The sequence below is a fragment of the Pristis pectinata genome, chromosome 23 (assembly GCF_009764475.1).
Source record: "Pristis pectinata isolate sPriPec2 chromosome 23, sPriPec2.1.pri, whole genome shotgun sequence".
NCBI classification, from domain to species: domain Eukaryota; kingdom Metazoa; phylum Chordata; class Chondrichthyes; order Rhinopristiformes; family Pristidae; genus Pristis; species Pristis pectinata.
Window position 1 is genome coordinate 13,125,945 of NC_067427.1, and position 18,727 is coordinate 13,144,671.

At 45.6% G+C, this 18,727-nt stretch overlaps 1 protein-coding gene across 1 annotated transcript in view; it reads right to left on the reverse strand.

Moving 5' to 3' along the window:
* The window catches only part of LOC127582049 (adenylate kinase isoenzyme 1-like), a 102,074-nt gene extending 84,141 nt beyond the window's left edge, over nucleotides 1-17,933 (reverse strand). Inside the window, exons 1-2 of the mRNA XM_052037005.1 lie at nucleotides 17,438-17,933; nucleotides 1,194-1,380 (exon numbers count right to left, since the gene is read on the reverse strand). Of these exons, the coding sequence (XP_051892965.1) occupies nucleotides 1,194-1,380; nucleotides 17,438-17,581 (331 nt within the window). The 5' untranslated portion in view covers nucleotides 17,582-17,933. The remainder of the gene's footprint in view (nucleotides 1-1,193; nucleotides 1,381-17,437) is intronic.
* Between the last annotated feature and the right edge of the window lie 794 nt (nucleotides 17,934-18,727).

The following is an 18,727-nucleotide window of genomic DNA, read 5'->3' on the forward strand; positions in this document are numbered from 1 at the left end:
GGGGGGGGGGGGGGGGGGGGGGGGGGGGGGGGGGGGGGGGGGGGGGGGGGGGGGGGGGGGGTGGGGGGGGGGGGGGGGGGGTGGGGGGGGGGGGGTGTGGTGAAGAAGGAACTGTCGACATTTCGGGTCCAAACCCTGCATCAGGACGGAGTGGATAGGTGAGGTGGCCAGTAAGAGGAGAAGGGGAGTGAGGAGACAGGAGTCTTATCCTTTCGAAAGGGAACCATCCTTTACCCCTTTGAAGCCTCATACATACCTACTTTCCTACCTTAGTAGGAAATAGTACCTTCTGTGTGTGCATCCAAACTGAAAGAAGTTGAGACACCAGCGCCCATCCTGTGGCACTCGACTCATTACATTTTGCCAAGCAGCAACTACCCACTAATGGCTGCGCTCCGTTTCCTGTCCACCAGTCAGCCTTCCATCCACAGTAATGTGAGCTTTTGAAATGGCAAGGCTTTTGCCTGCTGACTTCAAGAAAGTGCGGCGTCTCCAATTTGATTAGCTCCTTTGTTCATGAAGCCAAGCACAATGTAACCAAGGGGAGTGAGCCAAGTCCGCAGCAGATGCGGCGTCACTCTTGTGAAGTTGGCATGACTGACACAAGTCTCACTGTTCCTCCCCTCCCACCCAGCAGCAGAGTTGCTGCCTCCAGGCTCCAGTCACCCAGGTTCAATGCTGACCTTTGGTGCTGCCCGTGTGGATGGTTTCCATGCATCCGTGTGGGTTTTTTTTACACCCCAGGTCTTTTGGTTTCCTCCCACATCCCAAAGATGTGTAGGTTGTTAGCTCTATTGGCCACTGCAAATTGCCCCTAATGTGAAAGTAAGTGGTGAATTCTGGAGAGAGTTGATAGGAATGTGGGTAAAGGGATTCGTTTAGGATTAGTCTAAGTGGGCCTGTGATAGTTGGCAAGGACTCGATGGGCTGAAGGGCCCATTTCCACTCTGTGTGACTTGATGACACCCTCCTTTTCCAACCAAGAAATAAAAGGCACTTTCAGAAGGGCTGGGTCTTTAACCAGTTCTAAACGGTTTGGGTAGGTTGGATTGGGTCCGGTTCATCCACATGTTGCCCCCACCCCTGCCCTGTCACTCTCCTTTCTATTCAAACTATCAACACCAGCCCTTCCAAAGCAGACTCAGCTCCATCCCCTTAGTTACAGCTGAAGGGTAACCATTTTGCTCATTCACCTGTACGAAATATTGGCTTCTTTCCTTGCCCGCCATTGATGGGGGGTAATGGTCGACGTTCTTGTGAGATGAAGGTGTCCCATTTCACTTTCTCTGGGCCTCCGAGCTCCCGAACTCTCTGCAAACATCCCTCCAGATATTCTATTGGGTCTTCAGGCCGATAGTACATCAGTCCTGTCAACATGCTCTATGGGCAGAAAGCAAAAGTAAACATCCTGCATTGTTCAACTGAAAACTGAGACACATATAAATGGATTAGAACTAATACAGTTTAATTCTTCATCCACTTTGAATCCTTCCGGCACTGCTCTCTTTAGAGCCCAGCAACTTTTGCACATTGATAGAGGGAAGACTTTAACCTCCAAGACCAAAGAGGCTGCTGCTTCCCGATGTTGCAATCTTTTACAGAAGGAGGTTGTTTGGCCCATCACATTTATACTTGGAGCTTTCTAATTAACCCACACTTCCCAGCTCCTTTTGTTTGGTTGGTTATTAGTGGATCTACTTCCAGCACCTTCTCAGGTAATGCACTGATGAACGTATCAACACTACATCAACATATTCTCCCTTCCTTGCATCTCTAATTCTTTGGTCAGTTTGTGAAGGGCTATTCCGAGCTCCCCTCTGAACACCGTGGGTAACTGTAACTTCCTGGAGACCAGGGAAGTCCCAGATTTCATCTGTAAACTGCTGACCACATTTAACTCTCATGTCACAAATGATAACAGGAGGGAACTAAAAACCCCACCAGCTCACAGTGCTACACCCTGCCCTAATCTAACAAAAACAGTGGATGCTGGAAGAACTCTGCAGGTCAGGCAGCATCTGTGGAGAAAGAAACAGAGGTAATGTTTCAGGTTCATGATCTTATGATCTGAATCGTCAACTGTTTCTCTCTCTACAGATGTTGCCAGACCGGTCGAATATTTCCAGCATTCTCTGATTTTATTTCAGATATCCAACATCTGCAGTATTTCGGTTGTTGCTTATGGTTCTGGGCTAACATTCAGGGAATGGGGAAGGACCTCTTACAGATGTACCGCTGATGTGAATTAAGCACTTTGCTGAGATCTGATTGCATTGTGACCTGTTACATGGCCCAAAAGTACTGCTGACAGATTTATTAGATATTGGGTTAGAGGGTGCGGAGGATACTGATTAACAAAGGAGTTAAGTGACAGATTCATGGCCTGCAAACAGCAAGCTACCCTACAAATAGGCTAGAAGAAAGGCTTTGATGAAAAACACAATGACGCTGGAGGAACTCAGCAGGCCAGGCAGCATCTGTGGAAAAAGCAGGTGGTCATCGTCTCGGGTCAGGACCCTCCTTCAGGACGGAAGATAGGGAAAGGGGAAGCCCAATATATAGGAGGGAAAAGCAGAGCAGTGATAGGTGGACAAAAGAGGGGAGGCGGGGTGGGCACAAGGCGGTGATAGGTAGATGCAGGTAAGAGATAGTGATAGGCAGGTGCGGGGGAGGAGGGGAGAGCAGATCCACCGGGGGAAAGGGGTAGAGAAAAAAAAGAGATAGGCTAGGAAAGGGAAGAAGAGAAGCACCAGGGTGGTGGTGGGGGGGGGGGGGGGGGGGTGTGGAGGTGGGGATTACTTAAAGTGGGAGAATTCAATGTTCATGCCGTTAGGCTGCAAGGTTTCAAGACGGAAATGAGGTGCTGTTCCTCCAGTTTGCACTTGGAATTCTCCTGGCAGTGGAGGAGGCCAAGGACTGTCATATCTGTGATAGTGTGGGAGGGGGAGTTGAAGTGACTGGCAATGGGGAGATGCAGATCGCGGTTACGGACAGAGTGCAGATGTTTCTCTGGAAGAAAGCCTTTGTCAGTTAGCTGTGCCTTGTAGCAAGAAGCATCACCTCCTGAACCACACTGGCACAGGATAACCTGCTTTCTCACATGATTTCTCCACAAGCACCATCAGAGACTAGCTGGGTTGAACAGCCTGCTTCCTTGTACTCTCTCTTCTGCCCCGCGAGTAAGGTAAATTTTCACCAAGGTTTCTGAATGGAGACCTGTTCCCTACATTTCCAGGACTTTTCTACTCTTGACCCATAGAATGAGCACAGGAAACTGTCTCTGATGGAGCCCGATCTGCTCAACACCACCCCACACCATTCCTACTGGTCCTTTAGGGACACAACATGATGGCTAGAGAGGAGCTTTACTCTGTCTCCGAGTTCCAGTAGATTCATTCATAATGAATGGTTTTAATATTCATTGTACCAAGAAGAAACCAGCTCCCATAGTACAGACACATCATGGCCTCAAACCCCAATGCATGGCACTGAACACATGGCTGCCCATTTCACAGCGTGTACCTGCACGTACGTATGCATGCATCTTGGGTATACATACCTTGTGCTTTGGTGTAAGTCCGTGTGTGAGTATCACAGTGTATATCTATCAGAGTATGTGTGCACTCTCCAGGTCTGTGTATTAGGGTCCACATATGTAGTGGGGTATGTATGTCAACGTGTGCATACAGCAAGGGTTGTGCAGTGTGTAAATTTCTGTTAGGTAAGTGTTGGCTTCTTTTATTATCTCGGTGATCTAAACACTGCAATGATGCTCTTATACAAGGACGGAGAGCCTGGTTTTATAAAACCAACAGATGCTGTAACAATGTTGTAATTAGTAAACTAGTTAATTGAAAGCTGAATTAGTCTACAAGGAGTTAGCAGCCAGCCGAATCCTGCAGTGTTAAGTGGGAAGTAAACCTTGAAGTGTTAGGACTCATTCAACAGAGGAAAGCACATCAGGAGCAGAAGAGCGAGAGTTTCCAACACTGGCTGTTCGATGGGCAAGGGGCAGGTGGTGAAGATTATACAAATGTTTTTCTTTGGTCCAGGGCAGCAGTGATACAAATTTGAACTTTTGGAATCACCTGAAGTTTTGCAAATGCATTGGGAGAGCAAAATGAGGTGTTCACTGAAAACTCTTAGTGACTTGATTCACAGTTGAATACTTCATAGTCAAACCTCAATTACCTACCTGGTAAACTCACATTATCTACGCAGAGACCACAAGAGCAGGCTCATGAATGATCTGCCAAAAGGCTCTGCTCTCACTATGTTGATATTTTGACTTTTTTTTTGCACTAAAAATCCCAAGTAAAACTCCAATAATCCACCATCCAATATTCAGCAAACCCAATGGTTCAGCAGCTGGCTCACCAGATAATGTTTCCTATGTTCCCTTTATACACACCAGATTCACTGTAATATTTATTACTGTATATTATCTAGGAAAATGTGAATTAATAGTGTGTTGGGTTATTAATACAAAAGCATCCAGAAGATCTGCCAGTGCAGCACCAAAGTCCTGAGTGTTAGTCTGAAACAAGTGTTGAAGGGTTGGCCTACCCCATCCAGACTGCTCAAGCAATTCAGTCCCAGGCCTGAATGAATCACACCTGTTGAAGCTAGGAACAGAAATCAGACAATTGTTGTTGTACAGAAACAGCCCATTCACCCCACTAAGTCCATGCTATCTTCTGGAAGACTAATTCTCTCAGTCCTATTTTTCTGCTCTTTCCCTACATGGCTACATTAGGTTTTCCTCGTGTCCATCTTTTGAAAGTCTTGATTGACTCACTACTCTTATAGGCAGTGAATTTCAGATCGTAACTACTCTTTGCTTAGAAATGTTTTCCCTCACATTCCCTTGGATTCTCTGCCCCAAAATATTAAATCTGTGTCCCGTGGTCTTTAAACCACCTGTTGACAGGAACAGCTTCCCTGTCCTATCATGTAATGTTCTTGTGCACCGTTGTCAATTCTGCTCTTCAAATTTGTTCCTTTACTCCATGGAAAAACAGAACCAGCTCCTTGAATGTTAATTTATAATTAAAACCTTACGTCCCTGAATCAGTTCCAGTTACTCTATTGTTATCCGCCCTTGGAGCTTCACATCCAGAGTTGGACACAATATTCCCATTGTGGTCTAACCAGTGCTTTATACAGGTTCAACAGAGCTTCCTTTTTTTTGTACTGTCTGCTTCTATTCATGAACTCCAGGTTTACTAATCGCTGACTCAACTCACTCTGCCACTTTCAAAGACTTATGCACGTATACACCCAGGTCCTCTTTTCCTTGCATACACTTCACAACTGTGCCTCTGGACATTGTTCATATTCTTTATGCCAAAAGTGTATCTTTTCATGCTTCTTAAGATTTAATAGTCACATGTACATCGAAATACACAGTGGGCTGCATCTTTGCGTAGAGTATTCTGGGGGCAGCCTGCAAGTGTCACCATGCTTCTGGTGCCAACATAGCATGCCTACAACTTCCTAACCCGTATGTCTTTGGAATGTGGGAGGAAACCGGAGCACCCGGAGGAAACGCAAGCAGTCACAGGGAGAACGTACAAACTCCTTATAGACAGCGGCCGGAATTGAACCCAGGTCGCTGGTGCTGTGATAGTGTTACGTTAACCGCTACACTACCGTTCTCTGGATTAAATCTGCCACTTATTAAATCAGTGCCACAGAGCACAGTAGCAGGTCATTGGGTCCACACTGACCATCAACCACCCATTTACACTAATCCCATTGTTCATTCTCCTCACATTTCCATCAACTGCCCCCAGAGTCTACCACTCACCTAAAGGTGCAACATAATTTACAGTGGCCAATTAACCCACCAACCTGCACGTTTTTGAGACGTGGGAAGAAACCAGAGCGCCTGGAGGAACACCACATGGTCACAGGGAGAAAATGCCAACTCCACACAGCCAGCACCCAAGGTCAGGATTGAACCTGGTTCTCTTGTGCTGCGAGGAAGTAACTACCAGCCTCACCACTGTGCTGCCCTTAAAATATTCACAAGTTTGCGCATCATCCTTACATAGCCACACAGCATTCCGACTTGGAAATATATCGCCGTTCCTTCACTGTCACTGGGTCAAAGTCCTGGAAATCCCTCCCTAACAGCATAGTGGGGATACCCACACCTCAAGAACTGCAGGGGTTCAAGAAAGCAGCTCACCACCACCTTCTCAAGGGCAACTAAGGACAGGCAATTAAATGCTGGCTCAGCCTGCAAAGCTCACAACCCTTGAATGAATATATATAAAAAAAAGAGGCCAACTTTAATGCAATGTGCAGCCAAAGCCTGTCCTGTCCTCCAGTCTATAAAACAACTCCATCACTATTCCCTGTTTTCTGCCTTGCCTCTCCACAGTGCTGGTGACCCTTTAGTTCCTGCTGGAGAGGACCATGGCAATCTGTTCCTCCAACAAAGCCTGCACTCCAGAACCAACCTCACTCAAACCTTAGTGGTCGAGCTGCAGTATGCAGAAAGTGCTTCGTAATGGAAGATTGATTTCCAAGTCATTGTCAACCCAGTCGTATGTGGAAGGATGGGCCACATGGTATCTTTCCAAACACAATACTCTAAGTGTGGCCTCACCAACAACTTGTACAACTGCAACAAAACATCCCAACTTCTACACCCAATGCCCTGACTGACAAAGGCCAGGGTGCCAAACCCTCCTTCGCCATCCCATCAACTTGCAACACTACTTTCAGGGGACCAGGTACTTGTACTCCTAGGTCCCTTTGCTCTACAATCAGTCACTTCAAAACTTGTAAGAATGACGTGGAAGCAATTCATAGAGTCATAGAGCATGGAAGCAGGCCATTTGGCCCACCATGACTATGCCAACCAGTAAGCACCCACCCATATTACCCCCATCATCTAGCACTTGGCCAGTAGCCTTCAATGCATAGGCGATCCAAGTGCTCGTCTAGATACCTCTTAAAAGCTGTTGATGATTCTGCTTCCACCACTCTCCTGCAATGCATTCCGCTTACTCGCCATCCTCTGGGTGAAAAAGAGTCCCCTCAAATCCCCTCTTAAACCTCTTACCCTAAGATCTACACCCTCTAGTTTCATTCACCTCTGACGAGGGAAAAGATTTCTGCAGTCTACCTCATCCAAACCCCTCGTATGTTATTCCCAATCCCACGGGCCTCCCTAAGGAGGAGAAAAATTCCATTCTATCTTTGCCAACCAGCCTTTTGGACGGGACATCCTCAAACACCTTCTGAAAATCCAGTGGATATCGCTCCCGCAGCTCCTTGAACTTGCTGTCTCATCATTCAATGCAAATTAAATGCAAATATAAACCATTCCTTGAAAAGGTTTTGTTTAAACCCAAACACAGAGGGTATGGGGTTGATGCGTGGTTTTGTTTGTTGCTGAAGGGTGACGGGCATCCACGGGAAACCAGACGAGCTGGTTGTCTTGTGGCTTTCATCCCAGTGCAAACTGTGGCTCTCATACAACACGAAAATACCTGCTTTGGCCCAACTCATCCAAGCTGACCAAGATTCCCATCTAAGCTAGTCCCATTTGCCTTTAAACCTTTCCTATCCACGTCTCTTAAAAGTTTTGTTATCATAGCTGCCTCAACGACTTCCTCTGACAGCTTATTTCACATACACAGCACCCTGTACTAACTCAATGTCGTGCACTCTGTACTAACTCAACGTAACTGCACTGTGTAATGAATTGACCTGTACGATCGGTATGCGAGACAAGTTTTTCCACTGTACCTCAGTACAAGTGACAATAATAAACCAATACCAATACCCTCTAGGTGAAGTTGTCCCTTTTAAATCTTTCCCCTCTCACAAACCTATGCCCTCTAGTTTTTGATTCCCTTTCCCTTGGAAAAAATACAGTATGTATTCACCCTATCTAATGCCCCGCATAATTTTATACACCTCGACATGATCACCCCCCAGTCTCCTGTGCTCCAAGGAATAAAGCCCGAGCCTGTCCAACCTCTCCCTATAACCCTCGAGTCCTGGCAGTATTCCCATAAATCTTTTCTGCATTCTTTCCAGCTTAATTACATCTTTGCTATTACAGGGTAAACAGAACTCTACACCTTACTCCAAGTGCAGCTCACCAGCAACTCGTACAACTGCAACATAACATCCCAGCTTCTACACTCAATGCCCTGACTGATGAAGGCCAGCGTGCCAAACGCCTTCTTCAACACCCTGTCCACCTGTGACGCCACTTTCAGGGAACTATGTACTTGTACTCCTAGGTCCCTATGTTCAAAGTCAGAAGCATAAAGGTCCAATCCAGTACCAGTTTGGAGTAATATTCCTAGTGCAGTATTGTGGGAGAACTGCAACATCAAAAGTGCTGTCATGAGACAATGGGGCAGTTCAAGCTGTGTTGGAGATGGGGAAACACTCCACACCCAGCATTTAAATGCTCAGTGCACCTTCGACTTGCTGGAGGTCAGGTGCCAATACCTCTGACCGCCTTGTTCCCCACTGGCATTGCCAGTGGACGTGCCACGAAGTTCACTGGTAGTTCCAAAATCTGCTGAGCTGAGGCAGTCGATGCACTTTGCATCCATCTCATATCTGAAGTGGCTACCCTGTTCATTTGAAATGGGTCATCGACTCTCATTAGAAAGACACAGTTAGGTTAAATGGAGACACAAGAGACTGCAGGTGCTGGAATCTGAAGCAAAAGACAAACTGCTGGGATAATTCAGCTGGTCAAGCAGCATCTACGGGGGAAGGAATTGTCAATATTTCTGGTCAAGACCCTGCGTCCAATCCCTACCCCCACCCCCCACATATGTTGCTTGACCCGCTGAGTTTCCTCCAGAAATTTGTTTTTTGTCAAGTTAAATACTTTGTTTACTTTATTCACTTTGAATTTATGCTTTTGATTAATTTGCAAAAGCTTATTGTATTTTAACCAAATTTATTATTTTACTTGCAATTACTTCTAAAATAATTTTTTATTTTGTAATTACTTAAATCGTTTAACCCATCTTTTGATAACCTGTGCTGCCAAAGGTCGTCAGGGCATTGCTAGGGGCAGAGCCTCAGGCTCCATCACCTGGGACCTGGTTGCCACTCGTGGCCTGCCCTGCCTCCATGGATGGACACAGATAGTGGCCCCTGCTACAAAGGATCCCACAGCTTAGACCGGCCGTGGCGAATCAGGTGAGGGAGACAATGCTAGCTGTGAGGCTCCAACTGTCCTTTCAGGAGGACGAGAAAAACCCTGTGAAAGTATTTTGAATGCCAGCACAAGGGTTTGCTCTGGTGTCCTGATCAATATTTTTCCCTGAAACAACAGCTTTACCATTAGCCTATTTGGTCTCAATTGCTATAGTTCCTTAATAACAGATGTAATTTTGCTTCAGAGTGCATATTCCATTGGCCATAAAGCACTTTGGAATGTTATAAGGTTGTGGAGGGTGCTAGAAGGCGTTGTTTGCGGGGTCTGCATTGGATGGACACTAAATAAACAGCTACAGTCACGGTGCTTCAGATGTGGGCTCTCCTTATTGGTTACAGAGTATGACTGGACTGTACGAACCAGCAGCATTGAGTCAGTGGGGTAGCAGTAACCCCCCACCACATGAATGGATATTGATCGAGGACGGGGATCAGCTCTGCTTTGATAGCCCACCAACCTTTGCAGTAAAGGGCCTCTTCTTGACTCACAGAGCTCACCAGTCACTCATTTGATTTGTCTGTGACAAATAACACAGTCAACATTCAACAGTGGAGGAACATAAATGGGTATAACTCACAAAGAAACAAAATAAAGTATTAGCTTATCGAGTCCTGCTGGGCAAGGAATATTATCGTCAATCTCCTCAATTACTGCTTCTGTCTCCTCAGCACTGAAGAGAATACACCATCTGTCCAAATGCTCTCCAAAAATATTCCATTACTTTCTGAGATGATTCAGTCACCACTTCTTACTCAAAACAGGGGCAGAGATTTCTGCCAAGGAAACATCCTGGCCTACAAATAGACCTTAGTGGAGCAGATTGAACAGAAGGATAAGTGCCTTGGCGTGCTTGTTCATGAGCTGCAGGAAGTTACCATGCAGCTACAGCAAGAAATTAGTACACTAAGTAAGTAGGCTGGTCTTTATAACAGGGCAGCAGGAGTGCAAGATTATGGAGGCATTGGTGCACTTGTACATGGGTTTGGCGAGTTTGCACTGGGAGTCCAGACCCAAGGAGGCAGCGTGACACAGGCTCACTGTATTAATTCCTAGTTTGATGGGAGATTGAGAGAGCTCTTTACTCAATGGAGTTTGGAAGAATGAGAGGTGGTGAAGATTCAACTGATTCAGAGAGACTTTGACAGAATAGATCCTGTTTTCTTGAGGTGGAGAATCCAGATCTAGGAGGCCCAGCCACGGGAGAAGGGTTTAGCCATTAGAAATGAGACGAGAGGAAATTGTTTCACTCAGTGGGTTATCTCCAGTGGATGGTCAGTCACTGAGTTTATTCAAAGCTGAGACTGCTAAATTTTTGAACATTAAGTAAATCAAACAAGATAGGGATCAGGCAGAAATTTAGAAGAGGTATTGGCTGAATCAGGACCTGAATGGACAGCAGAGCAGACGAGGGGCTGCAAGACCCACCCCTGCTGTTTCTCTGAGGGTTCAGTTACCTCAAAGGGCCCTTGTGAGAACACTTGCACTAGAACAGAGGGAAGCTGGAGGCTTACCCATGAGGGATCAGAAAGGGTCAGCAACAGAAGTGTGGGGACGTTTAGGTTGCTGCAGGGATTGGGAGGTTGCTGCAGGGATTGGGAGGTTGCTGGGAGTGTCAGGCGGAATGCAGAGCAGAGAAATGAAAATCACGATGACAAAACGAAAGAGAAAAAAAAATCGAGAGCAACACCATGGGAATGCAGGGTTAGAAATGTCCCCTATTGTACATGCTAAAGGTGTTCCGAGCTTACAGATGCTTGTTTATCTCAGAAATGTGTTTAGAGCATAAAAGTGGTTGGTGAATCCCTACCCTGCTGAACTTTGGCTGAAGGTTAACCCAAGCCCTGCCTACTACCTAGTTAGTTTGATCTACACTGGGATGCAGAAACTGCTGGCATTTAATGTCCATCCCCTACTGCACCATGGTGCATCAACCAGCTCTGTCATCACTGGAACTTTGTACATTAAAAACGTTTGGAGTGTTTTCTTTCAGGATCATGGTTTGTACCATTATAGGAGCGAGCCCCCGCATTGAGGGAGGTGTAACTAGACAAGGGAATACACAATAAATGGAACGATACCGAGAGGTGTGGAAGGATCCTTCAGGGTATCAGGACAGGTTAATTAAGTGGTTCAGCAGACAAATGGAATGTTTTCCTTCATTAGCCAAGGCAAAGAGTGTAAGAGCAGAAAAATTATGCTGGAACTCTATGTAACGCTAGATAGACACGTAAACAGTTCTGGCCATCACATTATGACAGATTGCATTGGAAAGGGTGCAGAGGAGATTTATGAGGATGTTGCCAGGATTGCAACATTTTAGCTATGAGGAAAGATTGGATGGGCTGGTGTTGTTTTCTTCAGAACGAAAAGGGCAGAGGGAGGATTTAGTTGCGATGCGTAATATTTTGAGAGGCCTAGATAAAGTAAGTAGGAATATCCCTTCTCCATTAGAAGAGGAACGGATTAAAGGAGAGATGAGGAAAAACTTTTCACCCAGAAGGCGGTGGGGTCTGGAAACACCCCGTCTGAGACAGTGATAGAAGGACAAACCCTCATTTAAAAAGTACTTGGGTGTGGACTTGAAGAGCTGTGGCTTGCAAGCACCTGGAAAGTCATGGAAACAGGCCCTTCAGCCCAACTCATCCCATGCCAACCAAGTTTTCTACCTGAGCTAGTCCCATTTGCCTGTGTTTGGCCTATAATTTCCCTAAACCCTTCCTGTCACTGTACCTGTCCAAGTGTCTTTTAGATGTTGTAATTGTACCCACGTCTACCAATGTTTCTGGCAGCTTGTTCCAGATACCCACCACCCTGTGTGAAAAAGTTGCCCCTCAGGTCCCCTTTAAATCTTTCCCCTCTCACCTTAAATACACACCTTCTAGTTTTAGACTCCCCTACCCCGGGAAAAAGACTGTGACCATTCACCTTATCGATGCCTCTCATAATTTTATGCACCTCTGTAAGGTCACCCCTCAGCCTCCTACACTCCAGGGAAAAGAGCCACAGCCTATACAGTTTCTCCTTATAACTCAAGCCCTCCAGTCTTGGTAATAGCCATGTAGCGCTAGAAAGTAGAAGTAGGCTGGATAGCTTTTTTAACTGTACGATGGGCTGAACGGCCTCTGTTATAAATTTTCTAGGATTCTAATAGCCATAAATCCACATGCAGGTCCACTGTGCAGTAGGACTTAACCCCATGCCTATTAGAACCAGGTTAGTAAAAGCACCACCATTTTCTTTGCAAGCTGCCTTGGTGATGACAAATCATAAAAATTGCTTCTATTTTTAACCCTGTCAATACCGAGCAGCAATAATCCTGTCTCTCAAGGTGTGAGGCTTTACATACCTGACTAGTGGGTACTCACTGTGATCACAATTTCCATAACTAGGTCAATGCACATGTGAATTGCCTGGTGCTAACCATAGCTCGGTGAGCAGCATTCCCATTGTGAGCTCAGTCCAACAAATGCGCAACACCACAGGTGTGCTGCACTGTCTAAGAAGCTGGTTTTTGAATGCCAGGATAAACCGTTTGCTCTCTTGGGTGTTAGTAAAATATCCCAGGGTACTTTTTCCAAAAGGGAGTAGATCTCTTGATTAATATTTATCCTCAACCAGCACAATTAATCAGGTAATCAGATTAGTGGGGCCTTCCTCGGGGAGTCTGAGTCATGCAGCAAGGAAATTCGCCTTTCAGTTCACACCAACCATCAAGCATCCATTTACACTTATCCCACATGAACTCATTTTACTCTCCTCACATTCCCACCCACTCCCCCGTGACATGTTAGTGGTCAATTGGGATGTGGGAGGAAACCAGAGCATCTGGGGAAAATTCATGCACTCAGAGTGTGTAAAATTCACATAGACAGCACCAGAAGTCAGGATTGAACTCATATCGATGGAGTGTGGAGCAGCTGTGCCTCTGTGCCACCTATAATGCTCTGCCCTAACCAACTGGATAACAGAGACCATGCTTCAACAGTACTTACTCAGCTTAATTAAAACCTCAATGAAAGCTGCTTAAGACAGACAGGAGTTTTAAAATTTAATTTCTCTGATTTCTCAGCATCCTGTTATACAGGATGGTCATTGTTATTATTTTAGAGGGTTCTTAACATACAAAGCACCTTGTAGAAGAATTTTAAGGATTACAAGAAAGCCTGTAACAAGGATGGAGTGCAATAGAGAAAGTTCTTAAATAAGGCCTATGATTAAAATAATGAATATTCTTCACTTCTCCGTGGATTGTCACCGTGTCATGGTGGAGAAGCTTGTGTGGTCCTGAGATCCCGACAGCGATGCCATCTGGAGCCCATGGTGGTGAGGTCCCTGACAAAGAACAATCCAACCAAGACCTCAACGGTGGAACAGGCGGATGAAGTTATTTTGAACTCAACGGCTGTGAAGGCGGATGAAGGCTGCAACAAATCCATCAGCTCCAATCGTCGTGGTTTCCATGCCATTGGAATCAGTTGGTTGATTTGTGAAGTATCGTGTGCTTTTTGTAATGCAACATCAAGTACACGTTAAACAAATACACGCACGGGCATCTTCGCTCTGTGGGCTACTCCTCAAGTCTTTTGGCGATCGGGGGAGGGCGACGGGAGCAGGCAATGTCATGGCTGGGAGCTCCTAGTCAAGAACCGGCATGAAAGCGGTGAATACTTTTGGACTCATAAGCCACTTGAGAGCCCATAAATAGATCAATGAAATGAAGACCATCATCCTCGACCCCGAGGGATAGCCACAACGAATATTCTTCAACAAAATACAGCGTTCAGAAATATTCACTTGAGTTGAGGTAAAGCATTTTCTAACATTCTGTAAAGTTACAGAATGTTGGAGAGTTTGTGATAGCAAGTGTTACTGTCCTTGAAGTGATATTTCGTGGCTCTGGGTAACTCTAAGCATCATCCAGCTTTAAATGGAAGAGCAGAGGAAGGTTCCCCCAGAGTCCTGGCTGATGCCTCCCCCTTCGACAGGCATTGTGCTTGTGGAGCAGTGGCCTGTGCAGATGACTGCTGCACTTGCTCGTGTAATTACAGCTGCTGCACTCCCCAGGTGCTTGCACGATCAGGACACACGTGGAAGGCACTACTTAAATTCAAGTATTTCATCCTGAATGTCTGCCTAAGGAACAGGAAAATTCACACTCTGAATTCACACCTGTTTAGCTCAGCAGAGCTCAGTGCTGGAAGGGGCTCTAAGGATCTTGTTCCATTTGCATTTGCCTCAGAGAATAGGTAGACTTCCTTGAGCCTTAAACTACAAATCACCAATCCACAGGAAGGACAATATGATTCATTATGAACTGCTGCGGATGGAAACATTCATGACACACCAGACTGGCTACTAGTGTGAAGCTGCAAAAAACACAGCTATTCACCCCAAAATGCTGTTGCAATTATACATGGTGTTATTAAAACAATACATTACAACATCATACGCACTTTATTAGCATTTCCTGAATCTGTTAACTGATATTTCCACCTCTTTTTTTTAATTTCCCTTTTTGTTTTTAAGTTCCTCTTCATATAATTTAGAAAAATATTATATCTGCTGAAAGAATTCAATGGGCACATGCAGTTCTGACCTGGTATCTTGCTTGGCTATTTCCTATGTGGCCAGATATTGGGTGAACTCCTTCACAGGATGGACAATGTCACCACAGAGCTCTCACCCAATACATCTGCTCGCTTTCTCTCTGTACCCCAACAACATACATTCTGTCTCTCACACACATACATGCACACCCCCTCCCTGTCACAGATGAACTCTTATCACATGCATGCACTCACACATATGCACTCTCTCACATACATACTGGCACATACATACTCACACGTGTACTCTCAGACATGCACACACACTCTCACACACGTTCATCCTCTCCCTATCACACACACACCTATCACAGACACACATATGCAAACTTTCTTGCTCTCTCATGCACTCTTCTTCACACACGCATGCTCACCTTCTCTCTCCCTTACAATCGCAGCCTCTTTTACACATTTTTTACATTCTCCCTCTCACATACATATGCACACACTTTCTCCCTCTCTTGTAAGCACTCTCCCTCTCATGTACATTCTCTCATGCCCTCTCTCACACACCCTGATGCATGCACACACTTCCACTGCATGGACTCTGTCCAACAAATACTCACCCTCTCTCCCGTTCACACACAAGCACACCCTATCTCACACATGCACCCACACACGTACACCTTGACTTTTTCTCCCTCTCACACATACTCTCTCTCCCTTACACTTCCTCACTTTCACACACGTTCTCCCACACTCTGCACTCCCTCACTCTCACATAAGCACTCCAACTCTCTCTATGCCTTCTAAGGCCCCTTTATCTGAAGCTAGTGAAATTTGTTGCATTTCCTCAAAAGATTTTGTGCCTTTTATCTGCATGTTTTTGTGTAAGGATTTAAGTTTTATGCAATCTCAACCAGGCTCCATTACTGCAACTAGGAAATTAAAATTTTACACTCCAATTCTTAATTTCAACTCAAGGCTTTTCTTCATTTTAATACACAAATCACAATGATTGATTTAACAACTAAAACTGAAGGACTATCCTTGCAATTGAAGAACATCGGATTGAAAGCTGCACTTTCTGACTGCCTTGTAACACACCCGCTTTTCCATTGTAACTGTTGAAGGACATACGTAATTACACGTACTCAGTGCAATCAGCCAGATAATAATTAATGGGAACTCCAGAACTTCCAGTGAGGAGGAACCACTTGTTCCTGTTCTAAAGTACACAATCTGACCTCCCTGACAAAAGGGACAAGATATTCTAAATGGAGTTTCACCATTGGTTATCTACCCTGGAGCCACTAGATCCTCAAAACTTCCAGCTCCAATTGTCTTATCCATAGTGTCACTCCACGAATCAGCCTCAACTTCCTGTCACTGTGCAACTCTCAGGACACTTAAAAGAAACGCACGTTTTACTTCTCATTGCTTTTGAGGTGATGCCCTCGAAAGTTTCACAGAGCAACCTGGAAATGATCGCCATGACTTCATACACCACATCTTTTATGCCACGGGGGTGACCAGATATAAACCATCTCACATCAATTAGTGGGTCCCTACCCATTGCATTGCCTTGTTTGAATTGCTCTGGGAAAGCTAACAACACTTTCCATTTAAAGAAGCAAAATGTCGCAAGGTATTTAATTACATGCTAAACTTCCAGCCTCCCCGCGTATTAGATTTATAAGACGAGGGAGTATCAGCTTTGCATATTGGGATTTTTTCCAAATAAATGCATTCACAATTTTATAAATAAATTCATATCAGCACAAAAGGTGATTCAGTCGAGTGAGATTTTTCTCCTTAGTCGATGGTAAAATTAATAGAAATGATCACAATCACGAGTGGTTTGGAGGAGCGACTGAAACCACTGCCAGGAGCTTCAGTGATCAGTCAACACCAGGTTAAGATAACTGGTCTCTGGGAGGGGGAACTTTCTTTCATTCGGTGGGTCGCTGTGGTCTGAAAGGGTTGATGGAAACATTCAATCTGAAAGGCAAAAAAGATCCCGCAGATATACCGGGTTTGTGGGATGAACTGGAAAGCCCTTTCAAAGAGTTAGCACAGGACAGATGGCTCAAATGGCCTCTCTCTCTCTCTCTGCTGTGTCATTCTGTGCTGATAAAGACAAAGGTATTCAGTTCAAAACCATAGAACTATCCAAGATTCTGGTGTAGATTGGCTAAACGTGTCAGGACATATTTTGACAGAACAAATCCCAAACTGGATTATTACACTTAGAAAAGAACCAATTTCTCTTGTACAGGAAGAGTTCCAAAATGGGGGAAGGTTCAGCACTGTCCGGCCATTCAAATCAGCAGCCTAATTAAGAACAGTCCCAAAACTACGACGATGAGAGGAGACCATAGTTTACAGTGCAAAAGATAACGCAATACTGCAAAGGGTTAAAAAATCCCAAACAGAACAACAACATCCCTTGGCGCACAAACTATCAAAGCCCCCGATAGTCACTTGCTCCACATTCTGGAGCGCAATCTCTCCAAAGCACGTTGGCCCTCATGGGCCTTTTGAGACAGTTAAAAATAGTCCCGATAATTGTGCATTAAAAAAAAGAAATTGTATCGTTTAAATCAGAGACTTCTCCACATTAAAGTAAATAAAGACTCCAGCCTCCGCGCCCCCTCTCCTGACCTTCCAGCCATAATCTTACCTCGAACAGCAGAGGTATCTCCCGCTTGTAGAGGTAATCTTTGGCATCCCCGGAGTTCATCTCGGCCAGGTGACTGAGCCCTGAAACTGCCCAGTGAAAGTGACACGGGTCAGCGTGGCTGCCGCTCGCACTCCCGTCTTGCATGCAGTCTGTCCAAGTATATGCAATGCAGCATCAAAGTCTCAAATGTTTATTTTGTTGTTGGCGAGGATCCTTGAATGAAATCGACTCGGAGCTTTATCTCGAACACAATAACAAAAAAACTCGGATCAGGAAAACACGGCTGTCGAATCAAACATCTTCGTAAATCCCAAGGACTCCGACTAGTTTCTGCAGGTTTCTCCCAGCGTTCTGCAACTGGAGAAGCTGCGACTTTACCTGGGTGTTTTGTCCCTCCCTCCCTTCCTTCTCCCTCCTCCTTTTCCTCTGCATCCGTCATTAAGAGTTAAAGGCACGTACAACCGCCCGCATGTTTGTTGTTATGGTCCCAGTAGTCGGTGAGCTCAGTGAGTGAGGCGCCTTGTGCCGTGCGTGCCTCCCTCTCGCCGCGCGGGGTCCAAACGCCCGCCGCGTTTCCGTCCAACCTGAAATCAATATTGACAATGGCCTTCACCAGACCGGAGGGGTGGAGTCTGAAATTACATTCATTCATGGGGTGACTGCGGATGTAAAATGCCTGGAGATGGAGTGAATAAAATATTGGCTGGGAGCAAGAGAGTGAGAATAAAATGCATTCCTTATCCTGATAGTGAAACAAAATTCCTCCTGAGCTCGGGGTGGGGAACGGAATGCCTGACCATCTAGGGTGGGGTAAATAAAATGCCTCAGTTGATCAGGCACTTCATTCCCCCCGGGGCTGAGGCAAAAAAAAACATGGCTCCACTAATCTGTGGGGGCAGAGCAAAATGAAATGCCCGCAGCTGGGCGGGGAGTAAAATGCACCCACTCACCTGGAGAGGGTGTTTATAAGAAATGCTTTTACCCAGGTCCTTCTCTTGCTCCTACAGTTTGTGTTCTGCTGTACAGATACACAGCCCCAGTCTACAGGAGCACAGATACACAGCCCCATTCCACGGGAGTACAGGTACACAGCCCCAGTCCACGGGAGCTCAAATACTGGGGGAGAACGGGTGGCGTTTTATTATTTCATTCACCCACCACCACCAGTCTGCTGGAGGCATCTTATCTCTCAGACCACAAGTGACAGCAATTCTTGGCTCCACCCCTCCAGTCTAGCAGAGGCCATCGTCAATATTATTCAGATTGGATTGAAACATGACAGCTTCTCTC